Below are 22,365 nucleotides of genomic sequence, written 5' to 3' on the forward strand. Positions count from 1 at the left end.
TCAGTTATGTTCTCTTAAGGCCTTACATATTTCAAGGACTAACTTTTTTAATGAACTCCAGAAATGTCTACTATTAAATTGAGGAGTATAGAAAACCTCATAGCACATCTTCTCAATTTTTGCCTTGTCTTTTCCTTGAGGAGACAAAAGTTTCTCATCTCACATTCTTCATCAAGGCAATCCTGATCATCCCTAGCAATGGAATTTCCTAAGGAGATGTGTTAAGTTGACTTCTTCTATAATTCCCAAAATGTTATAACAAGGAAACTCTGAGACAACCAGATTGTTTTCACTCATAGGAGCTGATATTCACATTTCTGAGTAAGCAGATTAGAGCAGATGGAATCCAGTCAGACTCCCTTCCCATGTTGATAGTGTTGTCACGGGCCAATTCAGGGATGAGTCATTTTACTTTTGAGCCTCGATGTCCGTACATGATTCTGACAGGTGATGGGGGAGGGTCCTGGCTCAAGGTGTGGTGGGGACATAGTGAATGTCTCTGTCTCTTGTTCCTTTTTCCAGCACCACTGTAGGAAGTGTGGGAAGGCTGTCTGTGGTAAATGCAGCTCCAAGCGTTCTTCCATCCCACTGATGGGCTTTGAATTTGAAGTGAGAGTCTGTGACACCTGTCATGAGTCCATCACAGATGAAGAGTAAGTCTCTATGGCATGTTGTATAACTCAAGTAAAAAGAACCAAATGTGGTAACTGCAGTTAATTGAAGGCCCAAAGTAATGTCTGTCTATCTTAATAGCAGCTAGCTTAGAAGATATGACACGGACTCTGATAAATACATCCTAGAGATATTCTCTCATCATCTTCTACAACCAAAAAATTTGTGGTAGGTACTTAAAGAACTTCATCCCTTTGCCATGGTCAGTCCAAGTAGTGGAAACTGCAATATATTTGCATTTCTTTAACTTAATTGTATTCTCTGAGTGGATCTTTATGGTCAGATTTTTCATGACAGAAAAAGTTGCTGAAATGTCATGTATTATGCTTTGTCCAAGGAGGAAAAGGGATGTGATTCTTTTTCTTGACTAACATGTGATCTTTACAGTGGAGTCACAAAATTGGAACTAGATTTAATTTTCTCAGAGGATTCTCTTTACCCTCTACTTCAATAGACAAATACCTATTTGCATAGCTAATCAGATTGCCTGACTCTTTTTACATTCTATATTAATATATTCTAGTGACTTTGGGGGACTAATCCTAATTTTTGAACTACCCTCTATTTAAGGTTGTCTAATTAAAAAAATAAAAAGTGCATTTAAATCACCCTGGAAATTATTTTGCTTTTTCATGAATTCCAGAGAGTACTTTGTTTTTATCTTGTGTATGATTTTAAAAGAAACAACCTAAATTAGTTCTGTATTCCCTAGGCCCTCTCTTACCCAAGAATCTTAGAGAGTCAAAAATCACTTTATGTAGTAGATGTACTATAAATGATATTTTATGTATGTTCTAGTTCATTATCTAAAAGAAATCTGTAGTGAATGCTTTATAAACTTGAAGAATGCTTTTGTAAGGCAAATAACCAACCCCAGTTTGTCAGCTTTCTAAGTACTGCTTTTCTCTTAGCAGTGGAACATTTCTCTAATTCCATTTTTAAATAGTCAGATTTAACTAGCAATTCTGTTCATTTATTATCTTCCCTTCCATCTTCCCATGATGATATTAATAAACTGATTTTGGCTTTAGTGTGGCTCTATTTTCTCATGATTGAATGTTAGAGCTGGAAATAAACGTGAATCTCCTTAGTCCAATGCCTCCTTTTTAGAGCTGAGACCCATTAAACAGGGGAGTCAGTGAAGTCAAATTGCTTGCCCAAGGTCATGGGGATGTCTGCTGGCAGACCCTACTCTGGCTTTCAGCTCTCCTGATGCTTATTCTCTTTGTCTCAGTGTCCTCTGATTTTTTTCTGCTTCACCCAGTATTGATGTGATTATTTTCTTGTCTCATAATTTTTAAAATGTGATTGTCTTCTTTAGTGTATGTTTCTAAAAGTCATGGCTTTAAGAAAAAAAGTCCTCCAACATAAACCTCTACTCTGCTATAGAAATTTAAGTGATGGTGAAGACATCTTTTCCAAAGACTCTGTCTTGCCCTAAACATCTTGACAAGTCTCTGATTTTTTCTGTAATGGTAAGGGACCAGTATATAGTTTATATTTGTTATTTTGTAAAGCTTATTGAGGCTGACCTTTTGTTTTTATCCCCAGGACTTAACACAGTAGGTACTTAATAAAAGTTTATTGATTTATTGAATTGTACATGTGGGGAAAATACACGAGTCTGCCTCTTGAAGAATGTAGTGACCTTTGCACAGTGAGGAGGCAAAAGGGTGGCCCTCCGTCCTGTATGTGCAGGTGGTCCTTGGAACACCTTTGCACTGGGCCAACCAGGAAACAAGAATCTGAATGACCGATAAACACAGGCACCATGGTTAGGCAGCTGAGCAGAACGGAGACCAGATGGGCCAAGGTACCTCTCAGCTGGCAGTGAACCTCAGGTGGTGTTCTGAGGATGTACAGTCAGTCACCCAATTAGGGATGCACTTCTGCTCCTGTCTGTGACATCCTCACCTGGAGAGTAACGTCCCATCATATGGGTTTTCCTGTTATGTGTTAGCAAAGTCAAGTAAATTTTAGTTAGTTGTGAAATAGATGGAGGATTTCTATAGTATAAGCAATAGATGGTAGGTATCTGGGACACTTTCCTTCTCCAGGCCTGGATAGGACAGCTCATTAGACCAGTGTTCTAGTCACCAGCTGCTTTCTCCTCCTTGGTCCCAGTGGCCAGAGATTGGGGGTCGTCCTGACAAAGAGGGATCAGGTTATTTACTTGGAAGCATCCTAAGGCATTAGTCCTACCTTCCTCTTCCACAAATAATCCTTCGGCTAGATAGCCTCCAGTTAGGGAAATCACCTACCTGCTAAGTTAATCCATTTCTTCTCTTGTGTAGTTCTAATTATTAATTTTTTTTTATCAAGCCTAAATTTCCACAATTTCCATTCAGTGTCCTCCCTGTGAGCTGGCATAAATCTAATCTCTCTTCCATAGAACTTCCACTGAGTCTTGATAAAAAACTATCATTCCCAGTCCCCCTTAATTTTTTCCAAACTAAATATCTCCTATTCTTTTTTTTTCTTCTTCCTTTTTTTATTTTTTACTTTTGAGGCAGTTGGGGTAAATGACTTAAGGGTCAGATGGCTGACAAATGTCAAGTGTCTGAGGCAGGATTTGAACTCAGGTCCTCCTGACTGCAAGGTTTGTGCTCTACCCACTGCCCCACCCCATAACCCCTCCCCAGTTCTTTCAAGCACTTTTTAAAAAAAATTAATATATAAACATTTTCTTCAATTACATACAATGGTAGTTTCTACCAATCAATTTTTTTTGCAAGGTATTGAATTTTACAATATTTTTTCTCCCCCGCTTCTTTTCCCTCTCCCCACAACAGAAAACAATCTGATATAGTCTTTACATTTGCAGCCATGATAAGGTTCAAAATTAAACCTGCCGTGAGAGAAGAATTGGATCCAAGAGGAAGAAAGAAAACATTAGAGATAGAAAATTAAGAGAACTTTTAAAAATTGAATATAATAAGCTTTAGTTTTCATTTAAACTCCACACTTCCCTCTCTGGACACAGATGGTATTCTCCATCACAGATCTTTCAAGCCATATCACTACTATAATTGCACTTCTGAACAGTCTTCAACTTTTCATTGTTCCCCTATTGATGACACTGAGTCCCTGTTCTGACTTTTATTGGTTATGTGACATTATTAGAAAGATAACAAAGTTCTTTGAATTCCTTTTCTAATCTTTAAGATAAGGATGATATGTGCACTGTCTATCCTCTAAGCAAGCACTTTTTAAATTGTAAAATGCAACTTAAAAAGTGTTATTATTAATAGCATTAATAGTAAATTACAGAAATGCAGACGTCTTACAGAACTTTCCCAATGTAAAAAGGCCCAGAAATGGTTTCATCCAGCAGACACTTCATTATCCTTTCTAAACAGAGAATCATAGCCAAGGGCTAAAAAAAAACACATAGCTGAGGTGAACCAATTTGGAAAATAAAGAAAAAATTTTAAATATGAAATATAAAAATATAATTTTAAAATATGATGTAATAAAAGTTAAAATAATTTAACATACAATTAAAATTTATTTTAAAATAATAAATAAATATAATTTAAATGAATTTAAATAAGATAGAAATGATAATAAAAGTAGTATAAAATAATAAAATATAATTTAAAATAATTATAAGATATAATTAAAATAATTTTAAATTTTAAGTAAAACATAAAATAAAAAATTTTAATATAATATAAAAATGATTTTAAATATGAAAATTTTAAAAATATAAAGGAAGATGCTGAATGATTATAAAGCACCCCAAAGGTTACATTCTCCCCACCCAAAGACTGTCAGTTAGAAATCAATGACAATTCATGTCTACTTTCTTTTTGGAAAAATCTTGATGTAGTACTGTTTTCACTTTTTTGTGTAGTTTCTTTTTCCTTTTGCAAACTGTAATACAACATGGAAATGTATTTTACATGTTTGCACATATGTGTGTAGTAGCCTAGATATCAAATTGCTTACCATCTTGGAAAAGGGGATAAGGTAGAAAGGAAGGGAGAAAATTTGGGACTCAAAAATTTTATTAAAAATGAATGTTAGGGGCGGCTAGGTGGCACAGTGGATAAAGCACCAGCCTTGGAGTCAGGAGTACCTGGGTTCAAATCCAGGCTCAGATACTTAATAATTATCTAGCTGTGTGGCCTTGGGCAAGCCACTTAACCCCACTGCCTTGAAAAAAAAAAATGAATGTTAAAAATTGTCTTTACATGTAATTAGAAAAATACAATACTATTAAAAGAAAAGAAATGTTGATAAGAATGAGATACACATTTCAAAGGGTATCCTTGAAGAAAATATATAAAGTGGCAGGTTTTCACAAATTTCCCCTAGAAAGACCACATCAGGGGGGAGGAGCCAAGATGGCTGCGTTAAGGCATCATTTCCTGGAAACTCCTCTCCCCCAAACTCAAAAAAACAAAGGATGGCTCTAGCCAAAATTTAGAGGGGCAGAACCCACAGAAAGACTGAGTGATACATTTTCCCAACCCTTAGAAGTTTCACGGGAAAGGTGTGTTTCACCAGGACTGGGGGTTGGGAAAAAGCCATGGCGCAGCCTAGCCCAGCCCAGCCCAGAAATAACGGGCAACAACTTGAAGGGGCAGGGAGAGAACTCTGCTTCACCAGAATGAGCGTGGAGTGAGGAGCACTGGCCCAAAGTGCAGCGAGAATCTGGAGAAAGCAGCCTGTACCCCCAGAAGATGGTAAGGGAAGTCTGCAGAGATTTTTCTGCTCTCCCTTGGGATAGGACTGTTTGTCTACACTCAGATATTGCAGTTTGGGCTTCCATACTAAAGGACCAAGCTGGATCCCTTCTTATAGCCCCAGGGCAGAGAGAAGGGGGGCATCTACATATCAAAACACAGGCTAGAGAGAATAAGACCTTGGAGGAAAAAAGGTCCCAGTAGGGTGTCCCCCCCCCAAAAAAAAACCCCAAAGCCTTGAAAGTGCTGTAAATTAGTCTTGGGCTGAGGAAATGAATAAACAACAGAAAAAGAAGAATCTGACCATAGAAAATTACTTTAGTCCCATGGAAGATCAAAACACATACTCAAGTGATGACAAAATCGAAACTTCTGTATCCAAAACCGACAAGAGAAATAGAAAATGGGCTCAGACTATGAATGAGCTCAAAAAAGACTTTGAAAAGCAATTAAGGGAGGTGGAGGAAAAATTGGGAGGAGAGATGAGAGCAATGCAGATAAATCATGAAAACCAAATCAACAGCTTGGTGAAAGACATATAAAAAATACTGATACTGAAGAGAAGAAAATAATATGTTAAAAACCAGTTTAGGCTTAATGGAAAAAGCAAAACAAAAGGCAAATGAGGAGAAGAATGCCTTAAAAAGCAGAATTGGCCAGCTGGAAAAGGAGATAAAAAAGCTCTCTGAAAAAAAAAAAACTCCTTCAAATGCAGAATAGAACTAAAGGAAGCTGATGACTTTGCAAGAAATCAGGAATAAATAAAACTTCCAAAAAATTCAAAAATTAGGGAAAAATGTGAAATAAAACTCCAAAAATAAAAGCCAGAAATTAGAAGAAAATGTGAAATAGCTCATTGGAAAAACAACCAACCTCAAAAACAAATCCAGAAGAAATAATTTAAAAATTATTGGGCTATCTGAAAGCCACAATCAGGAGAAGAGCTTAAACTTCATTTTTCAAGAAATAATACAGCAAAATTGCCCTGAGATCCTAGAAGCTGAGGGTAAAATAGAAATTGAGAGAATTCACAAGTCACCCCCTGAAAGTGATTCCAAAAGAAAAACTTCCAGAAATATTATAGCCAAATTCCAAAACTCCCAAATCAAAGAGAAAATTCTAAAAGCTACCAGAAACAAACAATTCAGCTACAGAGGCTCCATAGTCAGCATTACACAGGATCTAGCAGCATCTACATTAAGGGCTCATAGGGATTGGAATATGATATTCCAGAAGGCAAAAGATCTTGGTTTACAACCAAGAATCAACTACCCAGCAAAACTGAACATCCTCTTTCAGGGGAAAAGATGGACTTTGAAGGAAATGGGACTTTCAAACTTTCCTATCGAGACAACCATAGCTAAACAGAAAGTTTGATCTCCAAGTACAGAACTCTGGTGAACCATAGAGGGAGTGGAAGAAAGGGACTGACTATGAGGAACTTGATGATGTTGAACTGTTTATATTCCTGCACGGGAAGAAGATATTGATAACTCATGTAAACTTTCTCATTTATAAGAGCTGTTAGAAGGAGCATGTATAGACAGGACATAGGAAGGAGAGGAATATAATGGTATGATGTGGTAAAGGGATGGAGTCAATGGACGATCGGGGGAAACTACTGGGAGGAAGGAAAAGGAGATGAAGCTGAGAGATTTCACATAAGAGTCAAGAAAAAACTTTTTCAATGGAGTGGAGGGGGGAAGTCAAGGGGGAATGAGTGAGCCTTCATTCTCATCAGAAATGGCTGAGAGAGGAAATGACATGCACACTTAATAGGGTGAGGAAATCTGTCTTGCCCTGGAGAAGGATGGGAGGAAAGGGATGGAATGAGGGGGAATGGTGGTAGGGAAGGGGGGATAGGTGATTGAAGAGAGGGGAGATCATGGGAGAGTATACTCAGATGCAACACACTTTTGGACAGGGTCAGGATGAAAGGAGAGAGAGAATAGAATAAATGAGAATGGGGAGAAATAGAGTGGAGGTGTGGGGAAAATATTGAAGCAACTTCTCTAGTGGACTTATGATAAAGAAAGCAACTCACCCCAGAGACAGAACCATTGAATTCTGAACACAGACTGAAGTACAATTCCTCTCTCTCTCTCTCTCTCTCTCTCTCTCTCTCTCTCTCTCTCTCTCTCTCTCTCCCCAATCTTGAGGTTTCTCATCTTCTTGGGGGGGGGGGGTTATGTTTATTCTTATAACACATTCAGCTTGCATCAATGTATGGCATGGAAACAACGTAGAGACTAACAGACAGCCTTCTGTGGGGGGGCGGGGGGGGAATTGTAGAATTCAGAGCCTTGCAAAAGAATGATGGATATATATTACTATTGTATATAATTGGAAAACAAAATGTCAAGATGTGAAAGAAGGAAAGAAAGAAAGACCACATCACTTATAGACAGAAAAAACAGCTACAAAACTTGGTCTGTTTATTGTTGGTTGCTCTTTTTTTTGGTCTTAGTGAAATAAAATATAGACCCTCTTTCGAAAAAGGAGTTTTCAATATATATGTATGTATGTATTAAAAATCATAGAAGTGTTTGGGTTACGAACAACCTCAAAAATAACTTTGTTGGAGTGGCTAGAGCACTGGCCCTGGAGTCAGGAGTATCTGGGTTCAAGTCAGCCTCAGACACTTAATAATTACCTAGCTGTGTGGCCTTGGGCAACTTGGGCAAGCCACTTAAACCTATTTTGCCTTACAAAAATCTTAAAAAAAAAAAAAAAGAAAGAACTGTTGAGCTGACCTCTCGATATCAAGTGAGGCATAAAAATAGGGAGCTGCTAAAGGTTTCCACCATTGTAGGATAGAATTTAACCTCTATGAGTACAGGTATTGTTTCATCCTTTGTACTAGTATGTCTAGCATCCATCAATACCAGATATATAGTAGTAACTTTTAAATGATGACTGTCAGTTAAGTGATTGTTATATAATACATCTCACTAGAGGATGAGAAGTAGGATTCCTTCTCATTCCTTAAATGAAGCCCTTGAAATTTGTTTGATGTTTTTTTCTCTAATTGTTCTTTTCCCTTTGGTCTGTTTCTTCTTTCACAACATAACTAATCTGGAAATATGTTAAACAAAATTGTACATATTTAATCTATATCAGATTATTCACTGTCCTAGGAAGGAGGCAGAAAAGTATGGAATTCAGAGTTTTACCAGAAATGAATGCTAAAACCTATTTTTATATGTAATTGGAAAAAAAATAAAGGAAACCTTCTGTGTTTGACATCATACTAATTGTGCCAATCTCCATAACATAATTAAGTCTTTTGGGGTAGATGGGTGATACAATTGATAAAATATCTGACTTGGAGTCAGAAAGAATTGAGTTCTGGTCTAACCTCAGTTGTGTGATCCTGGGCAAATCCTTTAACAAACTCTGCCTCAATTCCCCCAACTGTTAGATGGAGATAATAATAGCACCTACTTCACAAGGATTGTATAAGGTAATAATTGTAGAGTGTTTAGCCTAGTGGGAAGTATATAGTATATATAGGTGCTAAATAAATGTTATGGTATTGTTATTTTCAGGGAAATTCATCACTATGACAAAGACCTAAAAATGCACTCCAAAGAATTTCTCTCATTTATCTTGTAACCTTTAGACAATCATTCAGCATTTTTAAAGCACCTGATTGTTGGGTAAGCACAGGAAATTCAAAACTGGGGGTGGGGTGGGATGACAGTCCTTGCCCTCAGGAAGCTTACAATGGAATGGGGGAAACAACACTCAATAGGGAGCTGAAAATATTTGTCACATGGGGTTAGGAGATAGGGAGATAGAATGAGGAGGTCCCCACTGGAGACTAGGGAAATCAATCAAACAAGTCCTATAGTTGTGCAGCCAGGGGACAAATAAGTGACACCTGGGCTAAGCTCCTCCTTAAATGAAGGTTCTGAGACCAAGCCCCTAGCTTTCAGTCAGAGAGGAGAGTCATTAGCAAATTGAGGTGGAAAGCCAAGTTAGTGTAGTGCAGCTTGTTTGGTCCACACAGGTGAAATGCACTGAGGCCCCACCTCAAGTGGGAGAAAGAGACTGGGTTAATGGGCAAATTGTAGAACATTTGAAATGATACCTTCCTGCTTCTTTACACAAAGAAATACCTATTTTTGGCACTAATATTTTTCCCATGCTGCTCCAAATCACTACAGTCTCTAAAGAAAATTTGTGGTTGACTCAGAGGGCAATGGAAAGGTGTGTGGAAGACATATTACTAGTGATTATTTGATATAAAAATGGCAAGGATATTATCCAAAAAAAAGATGATTAGAAAATTAGATTGTTCAGTTTGCAAGGATACGGCATCATGTAAAACAGACTTTAAGTATTTACTTTGGGCCAGGCCCTGGGGTACCATGGAGTCCGATTTCTAGCAGTGGTCTTCTGAAAGTAGGACTATTGCAGATAACTAATAGTAACAAGATTCAAGTTTATTCCTAACTATGTTCACAATATATATTTTTTACTTCCAGACGTGCCCCCACAGCCACCTTTCATGACAGTAAACATAGTATTGTTCATGTACATTTTGATGCAACCAGAGGATGGTTATTAACATGTGGAACAGACAAAGTTATTAAGGTAAGACATCATCTTAGGTCCATTTATTTTTTATGTTAAAATTTTCCCTCTTTCACTTTGATATAATATGGTCTACTTTAAGCAGCATCTATGACTAAAAGACAGTAGGAGATAAATGTTATTCATACCTCTTTTGCCTAGGCAATGTTGGTAAGATGTAGTGATTGTTAAGACAGTCTTTGCCCTCCAGGAGTTTACATTTTAGTTAGGGAGATGAACTACACAGGTAAGAAAATTAATAATTGTCTGTGGCTTCCTAGAGGCAGTGCCACATAATGGATGGAGAGCTGGCTTTGGAGCCGGGAAGGTTCCTACTTCTGATATAGACAGGTTGTGTTTGCCCTGAGCAGATCACGTCCCCCTCCCCCTGACAGGAAGTAATGTAATGTAGACTCTTCATCTATAACCATATAACTATAACCAGTGGAGACCTTCTCATTCTGTCTGTCTCCCACCCCCCAGCGACAAATGTTTTCATTTCCCTATTGAGTGTTGTTTTCCCCCATTCCATTGTAAGCTTCTTGAGGGCAAGGACTGTCATTCCCCCCCCGCCCCCAGTTTTGTATTTCCTGTGCTTACCACAGTAATCAGGTGCTTTAAAAATGCTGAATGATTGTCTAAAAGTTACAAGGAAATGGCAGGAAATGTCAAAACTCATTCTCCCCCAAATTCCAGAGTGACCCTGAATCTGATTAAAATGTAATTGGAAAATAGTTCTCAAAATATGCCATAGATGATGGTAATCTGTGGCAGTTTTTTCTCTCTCTCTCCCTCTATGTGGCCAATATCTAATTGGCCTCGACACCATGACTCTCAGTACTACCTCAGAATTTCTGAGAAGGCTTTGAACCTGTTTTGGTAGAAAGGAATTGCCCAACCAAAGAAGAGTTCCTTAGTCAGTGGAATCATAGGAACAGGCTCTATTCCTTAATAGTATTTGTCATTATTTTATTTACATATACATATCTGGTATGTTTATGGGGTATATGTGTGTGTGTGCATATATGCTTGTGGACACACATATGCGTATCTGTGTATATGCATGCTTGCATATTTGTGTGTGTACACTGCAGCATTGTGAAGAGAAGCTGCACCCTCGAGGTAGGCAGACAGATCTGGGTTAAGGCCCACCCTGTCCAGGTGGACTTGGCCTTTTAGGGAAGTCATTTCATTTTTTCTGGCAGAGCAGTTATTAATTTGTGTCAGTGGGAGGAATTCCTCACCAGGATGAAATCAGATAGAGATCAAAGTAAGTTCCATAATGTTTGAATGGGAAGCATAATCCCTGTGGGTTGGTGTGATTATGATTAAGAAAAATCTCTCCTACAGAAATAAAATCTTCTGGCAAAAAAGGGATAACAGTGCTCAGGGGGTCAATTTTTCCATTTTAAACACTGAATATAGTGGATCAATTGGCTAAAAATGATGCTTACCACCCTCCCTCCCCTTCTAAAACCATGATAGAATATATTTTAGTCTAATTGTAACTTTTTTCTAATTTTCTTTATTTTTCCAACGTAGTTTTCAACTATTCAAAAAATTTTTTTTAATTTTTTATTTATAGGGGCAGCTAGGTGGCACAGTGGATAAAGCACCAGCCCTGGAGTAAGGAGTATCTGGGTTCAAATCCGGTCCCAGACACTTAATAAGCTGTGAGGCCTTGGGCAAGCCACTTAACCCCATTTGCCTTGCAAAAAAACCTAAAAAATGAATGAATGAATGAATGAATGAATGAACGAACAAACAAATAAATGAGGTTTTTATTTATTTAAGAAAATGAAGTTAAGTGGCTTGCCCAAGGTCACACAGCTAGGCAATTTTTAAATGTCTGAGGTTGGATTTGAACTCAGGTCTTCCTGACTCCAGAGCTGGTGCTTTATCCACTGTGCCACCTAGCTGCCCCAGTCATTTTTTTGTCTTCTCCCTCCCCCTCCCCCTGACAGGAAGCAATGTAATATAGACTCTTCATCTATAACCATGCTAAATATAGGTCTATATTATTCATGTTGTGTAAGAATAATCACCTTCAGATGGAAGAGAAAAAAATGACACAATTCATAAGACAACTTTTTTAAAAAATTGAAGAGAGTAAACTTTGGTCCACATTTCAACTACATAGTTCCTTCATTATATATGGATGTCATTCTCCGTCACAAATCTTTGAGAATTGTCTTTGATTATTTTACTGTAGAAATGAATAAGTCCATCATAGTTGCTTATCACCCAATGTTGCTGTTAGTGTGTAAATGTTCTTCTGGTTCTTTTGCTCACTTCACACAGCATCAGTTCATGAATGTCTTTCCAGGATATTCTGAAGTCCTGTCCTTCATGATTTCTTATAAATAATAGTGTTCCATCACATTCATAGTCCACAATTTGTTTAGCCATTCCTCAATTGATGGGCCTCATTTTCCAATTCTTTGCCACTACAAAAAGAGCTGCTTTAAATATTTTTGTATATGTGGGATTTTTACCCTTTTTTTCATAATCTCTTCAGGATATAGACCCAGTAGAGGTGTTACTGGATCAAAGGGTATGCACAGTTTGATTATCCTTTGGGCATAATAGGGAATTCTATAATTGAGACATGAAGCAAATGGGGGAAAATATTTAATGTGTTTTTTAAAAAAGATTTTGTTACTAAACTATTAATGTTCTGTTTAGTTAATCAAATAAAAAATGGGTACATTTGATTCTCTAGGGAAAAGTGGGAATTGTAGCATCTCTTGAAAGAGAGGGTAATAAATAAGGTCTCTCTCTATATAGTGAAAGTAATCATTCAATCAAAAAGATAGTTTTTTTAATTTAAAAAATGGCAGCCATTGCTCATTCTACCCAGAGAGACAATAGCAATATAGCAAAGTGATTTGAACTTGGAGTCAAGGGAAACCTGAGTTCAAAACCCACCTCCCAAACTTAATATTAGCTATATGACAATGGATAGGTCATTAGCATTTGAGTCTCAGTTTCTTCAAAGTTCGGTGTTTCAGAACACTCAGGCCTAGAGTCAGGAAGATTCCTCTTCTAGAGTTCAAAGCCAGCCTCAGACTTGCTAGCTGTGTGATCCTGAGCAAGTCACTGAACCTTGCTTGCTTCAGTTTCCTTATCTATAAAATGAACCAGAGAAGACAATGGCAAAGCACTTTATAACTTTGTCAAGAAAACCCCAAATGGACACAGTTTAAACATGATCAAACAACAAATAAAATTTCCTATCTCTAAAATGAGAATAATAGTTATCTTGTACTATCTACTTCACAAGACTATTATGGTAGCATTTAATGTGCTTATGTAAATGGGAGTTGTTAGAATTATTATTATTATTGTCCTAAGGACTTCCTAGCCTCTAAATACAGGAGTTCCTTGCTTTAAAGAACTAATGAACTCTCATTTATGTCATACTGCCATCTTTTACTGAGGATCAAAGGGTGACCACCAGTGGCCATGGATAACAGCATTGGAGAATTCTTAATGGGACCTCATTTTGTGCTCTTGGTCATCCTCCTTTCCTGGGCCAAAATGAAGAAAACAGATCTTGTTCCTTCTTCCTATTTGATTAAGAATGATAGTTTTGTTGTTTGGTTTAGTTCTTAAAATGAAGACTCAGAGGAAGCATCAGGTTTAGAACTACATAGAGATTATTCTTCCTTTCATAGGTACAGAAACTGAGCTCTGAAAAATGAAATGATTTGCTTAAGGACATACATTCAGTACATTATAGTCAGTATTCAAATTCAGATCCTCTTATTGCAAGTGCAATTCTTTCCAAATTCACCATACTCCTTTTTGGGGGGGTGGGGGGAAGGAGGTATAGAATTAAATTCTTTTATTATTCAGGTACTTAATGAACTTAATGACACTTTAATACAAAACAAAATATTGTAAAGCACTTAGCATGATGGCTGTCACATAGTAAGTGATAGATAAATGTTAGCTATTTTTATTGGGGGGGTTTTGGCAAGGTAATGGGGTTAATCGACTTGCCCAAGGTCACACAGTTGGGTAATTATTAAGTGTCTAAGGCCGGATTTGAACTCAGGTCCACCTGACTCCAGGGCTGGTGCTCTATCCACTACACTGTCTAGCTGCCCCTTATTATTGCATAATTATATTACATAACAAATTAATGATATGTTCAAATTGATATAAAACATCATAAATTACTAAATAAAATTATCGTTCATCATATGAGATCTCTCTTTCTTCTTTTTAACAGTTGTGGGACATGACACCAGTGGTATCTTGATGATGTTTTCCAGAACCACCCAAAAAGCAGTATTTCTGGAAGCAACAGTCATTCTAATCCAAATCACTGAGGAAGATAAAAGTAAAGCTGAGTGTGGTGGGCAGTAAGGGAGAGCCTTAAAGAATCTGAGTCAGCTTTTAAGTCATCTGCTAGCACCGGGCGACTGCTAGCAAGGAGACTCATTTCAACTTATTCACACAATAGAAAAGAATATTTTTTTAAGCAAATGGTTTGTACAATCCATCCATGCTGCACTGTTTTGAGTTTGTCTGGGGGGCGGGGATTCTGTTTGGGATGTATGTTTAGTTTTTTAATATTTCAACATTTTCTTGTTCTTGCTGCTTTATTGAGGAAGTGAGGTTTTTCAGGGAGTGGGGATAGTCTTTGTGGTTCCTCCTGGTCCCCACACCAGGATAAATTCTACCACATGCTCAGCATCACTTTTACCTCCAGCTCATCATAAATCAACTCTCCAGAAGGAATGTATTTAAGCTATTTCTTGTCGCTGTTTCTGGGTTCATCTCCAATTTAGTGGAGACCTCTGTAAAGATTGACTGCCTTCTTGAAGAGACTAAGCAGCTGGGCCCTACTCCATCTGATCTTTTTCTAACAGGAATCAAGCCTTTCTGATTTTGGACCACAGAAGGAAAATGAAATTTTTCCTGTCTTCCCCCTGCTTCTCCTAAAAATAGCCACCAGGCTGCCCCATAGACACCTACAAACGATGCATCTCCTGTTAGCACCTGCATTAATCTGAACTCAGCTGTAACCACACAAGCAATTTTAAATGAAATCTTAATGACGGCCTTTCTCAGGTTTCACCAACCAAACTCTCTTAGTTATGTATTGCTTCTGAACTTAGATGTGTTTGTCTAAAATTTTAATTGAATCTCTTCTTTTCCTCCCTACTTAAACTATGCATTAAGGGAAAAAATCATGGAATTAATCCAAACACCCTGCATACTTAAATCCCTTGAGATACCTGGTATTGTGGAATTCTGCATTCTCATGCTATCTTCCTTTTGGGCAAATCTTTAGATTTTAAAATGAAATGTAAAATAATGTTTTTCTTTAGGTGAACCAAAGTGGCCTGCCCATTATTGTGGTTCGGGGTTGTTTATTATTATTATTATTTTGAACTCTTAAAAGAAATGGAATGAAACCCTGCCAGGGGAAAATTGCTAGCTCTTCTGGATGTGAAAAGAAGAACTAATCCCTTTCTCTCCTATAGAGCTTAGAAAATGTGTTCATTTCTTATCTAGAAAATTTTTTTTTTTATTCTCTTTTTTGGAGAACCTCATTTCCTCTGTACTGAAAAACCTTATTTCCACTGTACTCTGTAGATATCTGATTTGGGGAAAGTCCCTCTTTTAATTTCCTCCTTTCTGGAAAGCAGAAAAATCTCATGGTACTACAGACTTATTTTTATCATTTATTTTTCCCTCTTCTTAGTTTTCTGGCAGGGCGGATAGTTAATGCCAAACTAGGAAACCAGACCTTCATAATAGCAAGCTCTGCTTCCTGGATCTATGACCTCTTCAATAACTTGGTGGTGGTTAGGATGGCCCAAGAAGCCTTGGAAAAAAATAACACTGTGCATTGCCTTATTAAATTGAAATTTTATGCTTATAAACAAGAAATTTTAACATCACAGGGTGGGGGGAAATAGCCCCATGTTACTGTAACTCATCCCTTGTCGTCGTCCCCCCCAAAAAAACGTGTAAATAGGTCAAAATACCTTAAGGAACATAACCACTTACCACTTTTTTGCCTCCCCCAAATCCTCTCCCTGCTATCATTAGCTGCTATAATCACTGTTTTGAATGTCTTCTGCATGTCTGTCTGTCTCTTGAGAGCTTTTAAAAGGGACCGAGTGATGTTCGGATTTTTAAAATATTCAAATGTTTATAATATATATATATATATATATATAGATATAGATATATATATAGCTATAGATAGATATATAGATATATGCCTGGATCTCATTAACCTATATTACTAATTTCTAAGTACTGAAAGATGGAGGTGATCCATGGAAATAAATAGAAGTTTGCCTTCTTCCTCTTTGCATTCTGATCATACAAAGAAAAGGGAAATATTGTATTAAGAATTGATGGGGCAAAATGCCCAAAATGCCCTATGTACACATTCTCCAAATGAGCCAAAATCTCACTGGACAAATAGTTGCACTCCTCTAGGATCACATGTGATTCTTTTAGCTTACTGGCATTTGACTTAAACATAATTTATCTGCACAGATGTCTATATTCAAAAGCCTTTACAAGTCTTTCTGACACCATATTCTTGTCCAAGCCCAAAGATCTGCTCATAGTTTAAAGCCATTCAAGGCATTCTCAAGTTTCATCAAAGGTATGAGTTTTGTTTTTTTTATATTAAAAAAAATACTGTGTTGTTTCTAGGCATTTTTTCTTTTTCTTTGCTTTTTTCCTTTTCTTGTCTGAGTGTCCTTGAGGTCATTTGAATTCAGCAGACATGGTTTAGCCACATATGAAGTGGTTCTCTTGGAAATTCTGTGAATACATTAATTTTTAAATTGTGTTTTTATACCCTTTCCCTGCAACTAGTTGAAAGAGAATTCTCTGCTTCTGGAATGTCTCACCACCAGCCACTTTCTAAAAGTCTCTGACAGTCAGAATTGGAAGCTGGCACCAGTTTCTTGTATTCCTCTGTGGAGACTTTGCCTATGCTTCCTTTCCAATTACTGTCCATTTGGCTTGCCTTTATACTTGAATATGTGGGCCATTGTTACCCTTCTTGGAAGCCCAAGGTTTACCCAAGCTGACTATTTTTGGAAAATAGAAAATTGTGATGATTTCACAGTTTCACAGAATTTTTAGGTTTGATCATCTAATCCAAATTATTTGCAAACGGAAGTTACCATTATACATAAAATTTTGTGATACACACACACACACACACACACACACACACATGCGCAACCAATAAATATCTATTCTTTTCTTTCATTTACTTCTTAGTAATATCACAAGAAGCAACAACTCTACCATAATAACAAAAAATTTAATTTCAGATAAAGTAAAAGTTAAAGTCTTATTTTGTTCTCTGTCTGCACATCCTGTCTTTCTGGTTGACTTTCAAAATATCACTTTCATTTGCCTTAATATAAATAAATGGATCTCTGAATATCAGAACTGGAAAGGACCTTAAGAGGTCATCTCCTAAAGTGCCCCCTCCCCCCAGCAGAGCTACCCCCTCAGTCTTGTCCTCTTGTCCACCAGATCAGGAGGGATGACAACATTCTTTGGCTGAAATAGGGGAGCCTTGAGAGTGAGGGAGAGTGAAGAGCTCTCTGGAGGAACTTGATTTCTGTTGATAGGGGACTGTGAATATCTCCTGGTGTGACCATATAGGCCTGGTCTTTGGAATGATTTGGAGGCCTCCAACCCTGCCACCAAAGGTCACATATATACCCCCAGATCCTAACTTCCTTTTTTTGTTTTTGGGGTTTGTTTTTTTAGGTTTTTGCAAAGCAGTGGGGTTAAGTGGCTTGCCCAAAGCCACATAGCTAGGTAATTATGTGTCTGAGGTCAGATTTGAATTCAGGTACTCCTGACTCCAGGCCAGTGCCCTATCCACTGTGCAATCTAGCCTCCCCTGACTTCCTTTTCTGTTAAGTGTATGTGATAGACTTTTGTCCCCAACTTTGTCATGAGCCTACAGACTGGTGAGTACCTAATCATAGTCATGTTGTTATATGTGACTCAGCGTCACCGAGTCAGACTGAGGCTGGGAATTCAGGTACCCACAAATATGCACCGGGAATTGTTTTTCTGTGAAGGAGCCATTTCCATGGGCTCTTGGCAGATCTCTTCTCTACTCAACTTACCTCCCTATTCATTCAAAATCTTATTTTTTATTAATATAATTTTATTTTGCTAATATTCAGTTTGTTGATTGAGCCCTAATTTTGCCTAAGAGAAGATTGATTGCAAATTAAAGCAATTAGTTTATCAGTGTTCAGCAGATGAGATTTCCCCAGTTTGTGATCCCATTGGAGTCTCTTAAGCAACAGAGAGAACTGAACCTGAGATTCCATTGGTATGGGAAACCTCCTGAATGAGGACAGTCCCTCTTCCAGTGCAGTTTGGTACCTGCACTACACAACTTAGACACTTGAAAGTTGCCTAGAGCATTAGAAAGTGATCTGCCCAGGGTCACACAGCTGCCATGAGTCAGGACAGGACTTGAAGGGTCCTGAGGTCATCCACTGTCATAGCTTCCCCTTAATTGCACATAAGGTTTACATCTTAAAATGCTAGAAAGTAAAAGTCTTTTTGCCAACAGTTTACATTTTCCATGCAGATCTAAGAAATTCTTCATTTGTCTCCTTTATGATAGTTTTCTGTGGGGTCTGGGGGTGAGTGTGAGTGGGTGGGTGCAGGTGTAGTTCTAAAGAGTGAAAGTAAGCAAGGATACAGCAACCTGAATGGGAGAGACAAGATTAAAATTAACTCTTAAAACTAATTTGCCCATTTACTTAAGTACAGTCAAGTGCCAAAAAAATACAGGATGTCCCAAAAGTCCAGTACATTTTTAAGCTTTTAAAGGTTAAAACTGCCCTAAGAGTTTTTGTGGATATCCTGAAACACTATCCATTTTTTCCTGTTAGAAGACTGTTCTTTAGGGGGTTAAGAACATAAGGAGAAACATCATCCCCCATACTCTGCTTTCAAAGAGGTGTTTGACTGATCTCTCATATCATTCCAGTTGAAAACCTCTCTTCTCATCTCAAGACTCCTTTCCTTTGTAAATGCCTGAAATCATTAGCTTGAAATGACCCCTTGTTTTCAACAACTCATCATTTGATAAGTATTTGGGTCTTCTCAGGGTCCCCAGCCCAGGGATTGGTGCAATGGGCTGGCTATAGAACACTACCTTCTACCTGCATTTGTCCTTGAGGAGTTTACCTGTTAGGTTCAGATTGGCCTTTAGGACCTGGCCACCCCTCCCTCCTTCAACCTGGGGGCAGCCTCGGGACACCACCAGCTGCTTATATTCCAAACCCTTTGAAGGGAGTCAGGGCTGCAAGTTTGCTGAGAGACAACCAGAGGCCATTCAGTGCTCTGTACAATCCAATCCTGTGAAACTGCACTTAGCCTTAAGCTAATTTCTATTTGCTGTGTTCACCACAGTGAAGTCTTTTGGTTCATAAGCTGGCAGCTAAAGCACTCTTTCCTTAGAACTTTTTCAGAGAGAGAATTCTATGAACTCTGACTGAAGCACACAAGTCTAGGAGAATTAGGGTACTTTTTTTCCTAAAGAGATGGAGATAAAAGAGCTTGGTATGGTCGTTGGGATATCTAGCCCTGAGGGCTTCCGAAATGCCATTTTTTGCCTTTCTTATCAATACAACCCCCATTCCATTTCTGTGATGGACTAGTTTTGTCTTCTATTTCCAAAGCCTAAAGTCTTTTATGGCTATATAGTATAAAAACTATTGTTTTGTAAAATCACTGTTTCTGCACTATAATTTACTGTTAGTATAGTTAGTAGAATTCATGTTCATTGTTGGGTGGTTCTAACTTAAGTCAGTTACAAATTATTACTAGGCAAATGATTATCTACAAGGCTTGATTAGGCCAGATAAATGAGAGACCATTCACCCTTAGTTTCCTCTATCAATTTTCAAGAAAGCATAGTCTATATTTTTTATCTACAGTTACATGGATATTTTGTTATGAAAAGGGGAGATAATGGGGTGGTGGTTATCACCAACCACTTTAGTGTCCTAAAGAGATGTTTCAAATATTCCTTTCCCCATCACCTTCTACCTTATATCATACCTTTTTATGTCTTCTCCCCCATCTCCCAATTAGATAAGCTCCTTGAGTTCAGGGACTCTCTGTTGTGTTTCATCAATTGAACTGTGCCTTGTAGGATGGAGACAACAACTATTTGTTGGATTGGGTTGATAATTATAAGAGAATCAAACTTGCATAGGAAAAAGACATTGAAATTACATGCTGATTTGATGGTCAGATTAGAAACAAGGAGGTATTTACTGACAGGCATTGAACAGACCTTAACACTTTGGACTTTTTTTTTTCCTTCTCTAATTAAAGGGGAAAATTGTTTATATTTACATTTATATATCTTTTGTTATTAAATGGTAAAAGCACTTTGTGTCACTAGAACATACCAACATAATGTATGGACCAAAACACTTGTTTCTTTTAACGGTTACATCTTTAGTTGTGTTTTATGTTGTTGCTATTACATATATTTTTCAGTGTTTTGTCATTTTGCAAGAGAAAAATGTTTTATCTATTATATACTGTACAACTTGGAAATTATTTGGCTGAGTGAAAGCCAAATAGGTCCTGTTTCTAATTTATAGTCAGGAATGTGGTTCCTGGTCTTCTATATTATCCTGTCAGCCTCTATGGTGCAGATCTTTAATTGGTTGCGTTAGCCCTACTTTATACATTGATTTGAACTCTTCTTTTAAAATGAATTCCTTGCGAATTTCAGGGTGAAAAATGAAATAAAAAGTTGGAATGAATCTCTTGAATGCTGACCTGTTTTTTTAAACCCTCTATCTACTCTTTGCTCTGGATATGAGAACAAAAAACTTTTAAGATAGCAGCAACCAGATCTTGCAACCCACTTGGAGACGGCCATCTTAGCATTATCTTCAGGAAATCTCTGTTCCAATTACAAAGGGATTCCACAATGTAATGGAATAATAAAGATTAAAATTTCTTAAGTTAAACAATACATATCTAATATGATAAAGTGCTGTAGAATGGCAAGATTGTTTTCCTTCCACTCCCATTTCCTTTGTCCTCTTCCATGTAACTGAAATATGTTTGTTCATTTAATAATGTAATGGACTCATTGAAAAGCTGCCTCCATGGTTCTAAAAATAAACCTTTGTGAAACTTTACTGTAGTCCTGTACTTTTATTATATTAGATGATCATGGACAATGTGCAAAGCACTTTGGTGTTGTTCCTGATAAATCTTTGGAAATTGGTACTTTCAGACAGCCATGGCTGAGGTATAAAACAGAGGTGAGAATGAACCAGGTGTTGACAGATTACTATATTGAGGAGGTTCTAGAGGCCAAGATAAGGTCCTCTTCCTCATACCATATCAACAGTTCAGAGGGATGAGATCATGGCAGACGTGTTCTTTCCCTTTTCTTTATTTACAGTTCTTTACTGACCATAGCAAAGAGAGTAGTCATCAAAAAACAAACTGACTTGTGTTTGAATCCATGTGACTTGACTGAGTTTAGGCTCTGGATATCAGGTTCCTCGTCTGAAACTAAGGACCATTGAGCTAGTTCTCTGGGGTTCATCCTATGAACTGTTGTCCTAAGATGCAGAGCAAACAAGTATCCAGAAGCTCTGATATTGATACAGGCATGAAATACTTAGCAAATAAGTACCCACTTAATCAATGCTTTTCCTCTCCCTCTAACCTCCCCCCCCCCCCCAATTTATATAGTACAAGAGGAAGGAAATAATGCACTAAGGTTATATGTATTTTTTGAGACAATTGGGGTTAAGGGACTTGCCCAGGATCACCCAGCTAATAAGTATCTGAAGTCAAATTTTAACTCAGGCCCTCCTAACTCCAGGGCTGGTACTCTATCCACTTCCCCACCTAGTTGCCCCCAAATCTACCTTTTAAGACATGAATCCCATCTGTAACATTTCTGGAAAGTGATCCTTCTGCTTGAATACTTTATCATAGGAAGCTCACTAGTTCACAAGGTGACAGGGATAGAAAACTGGCTAAGAATCTAGGAAGAGCTAGATTCTAGTCTTAACTCTGGCATGTAGATTGTGTGACCCTGAATAAATCAGTTAACCTTTGAGGGCTTCAGGTTTGCCTGGCTTCAACATTCAGGTCAAAGCCCACATTTCTCCCATTCCTCCATCCACTTTGTATGTCTTGTCTGGGCCAAGTTATTTGCATCTTGTTTCCCCCCCATTAGAATCACGCTCTGTGAAGGCAGATTTTTTTTCTATGTTTTGTTTTGCCTTTCTTTGTATCCAACAATCTTGGCATATCATAAATGCCTGTTTACTAACTGACTAGACAACATCTATAAATGACAAGTTGCAAAGGAGTTGCCAGCCTTTTAAAGGCTGTTTTCTCACTT

The 22,365-nt window shown here is 37.6% G+C and overlaps 1 protein-coding gene across 4 annotated transcripts in view; it reads left to right on the forward strand.

Annotated features, from left to right (window-relative positions):
* WDFY2 (WD repeat and FYVE domain containing 2) overlaps positions 1-21,139 on the forward strand; it is a 171,507-nt gene extending 150,368 nt beyond the window's left edge. For all 4 annotated transcript variants that reach the window (XM_074217179.1, XM_074217181.1, XM_074217182.1 and 1 more), the window contains 3 exons: positions 523-653; positions 9,854-9,962; positions 14,179-21,139. In XM_074217179.1, coding sequence (XP_074073280.1) covers positions 523-653; positions 9,854-9,962; positions 14,179-14,208 — 270 coding nt within the window. In that variant the 3' untranslated portion in view covers positions 14,209-21,139. The remainder of the gene's footprint in view (positions 1-522; positions 654-9,853; positions 9,963-14,178) is intronic.
* The last annotated feature ends 1,226 nt before the right edge of the window (positions 21,140-22,365 follow it).

The sequence above is a fragment of the Macrotis lagotis genome, chromosome 1, assembly GCF_037893015.1.
Source record: "Macrotis lagotis isolate mMagLag1 chromosome 1, bilby.v1.9.chrom.fasta, whole genome shotgun sequence".
NCBI classification, from domain to species: Eukaryota; Metazoa; Chordata; class Mammalia; order Peramelemorphia; family Peramelidae; genus Macrotis; species Macrotis lagotis.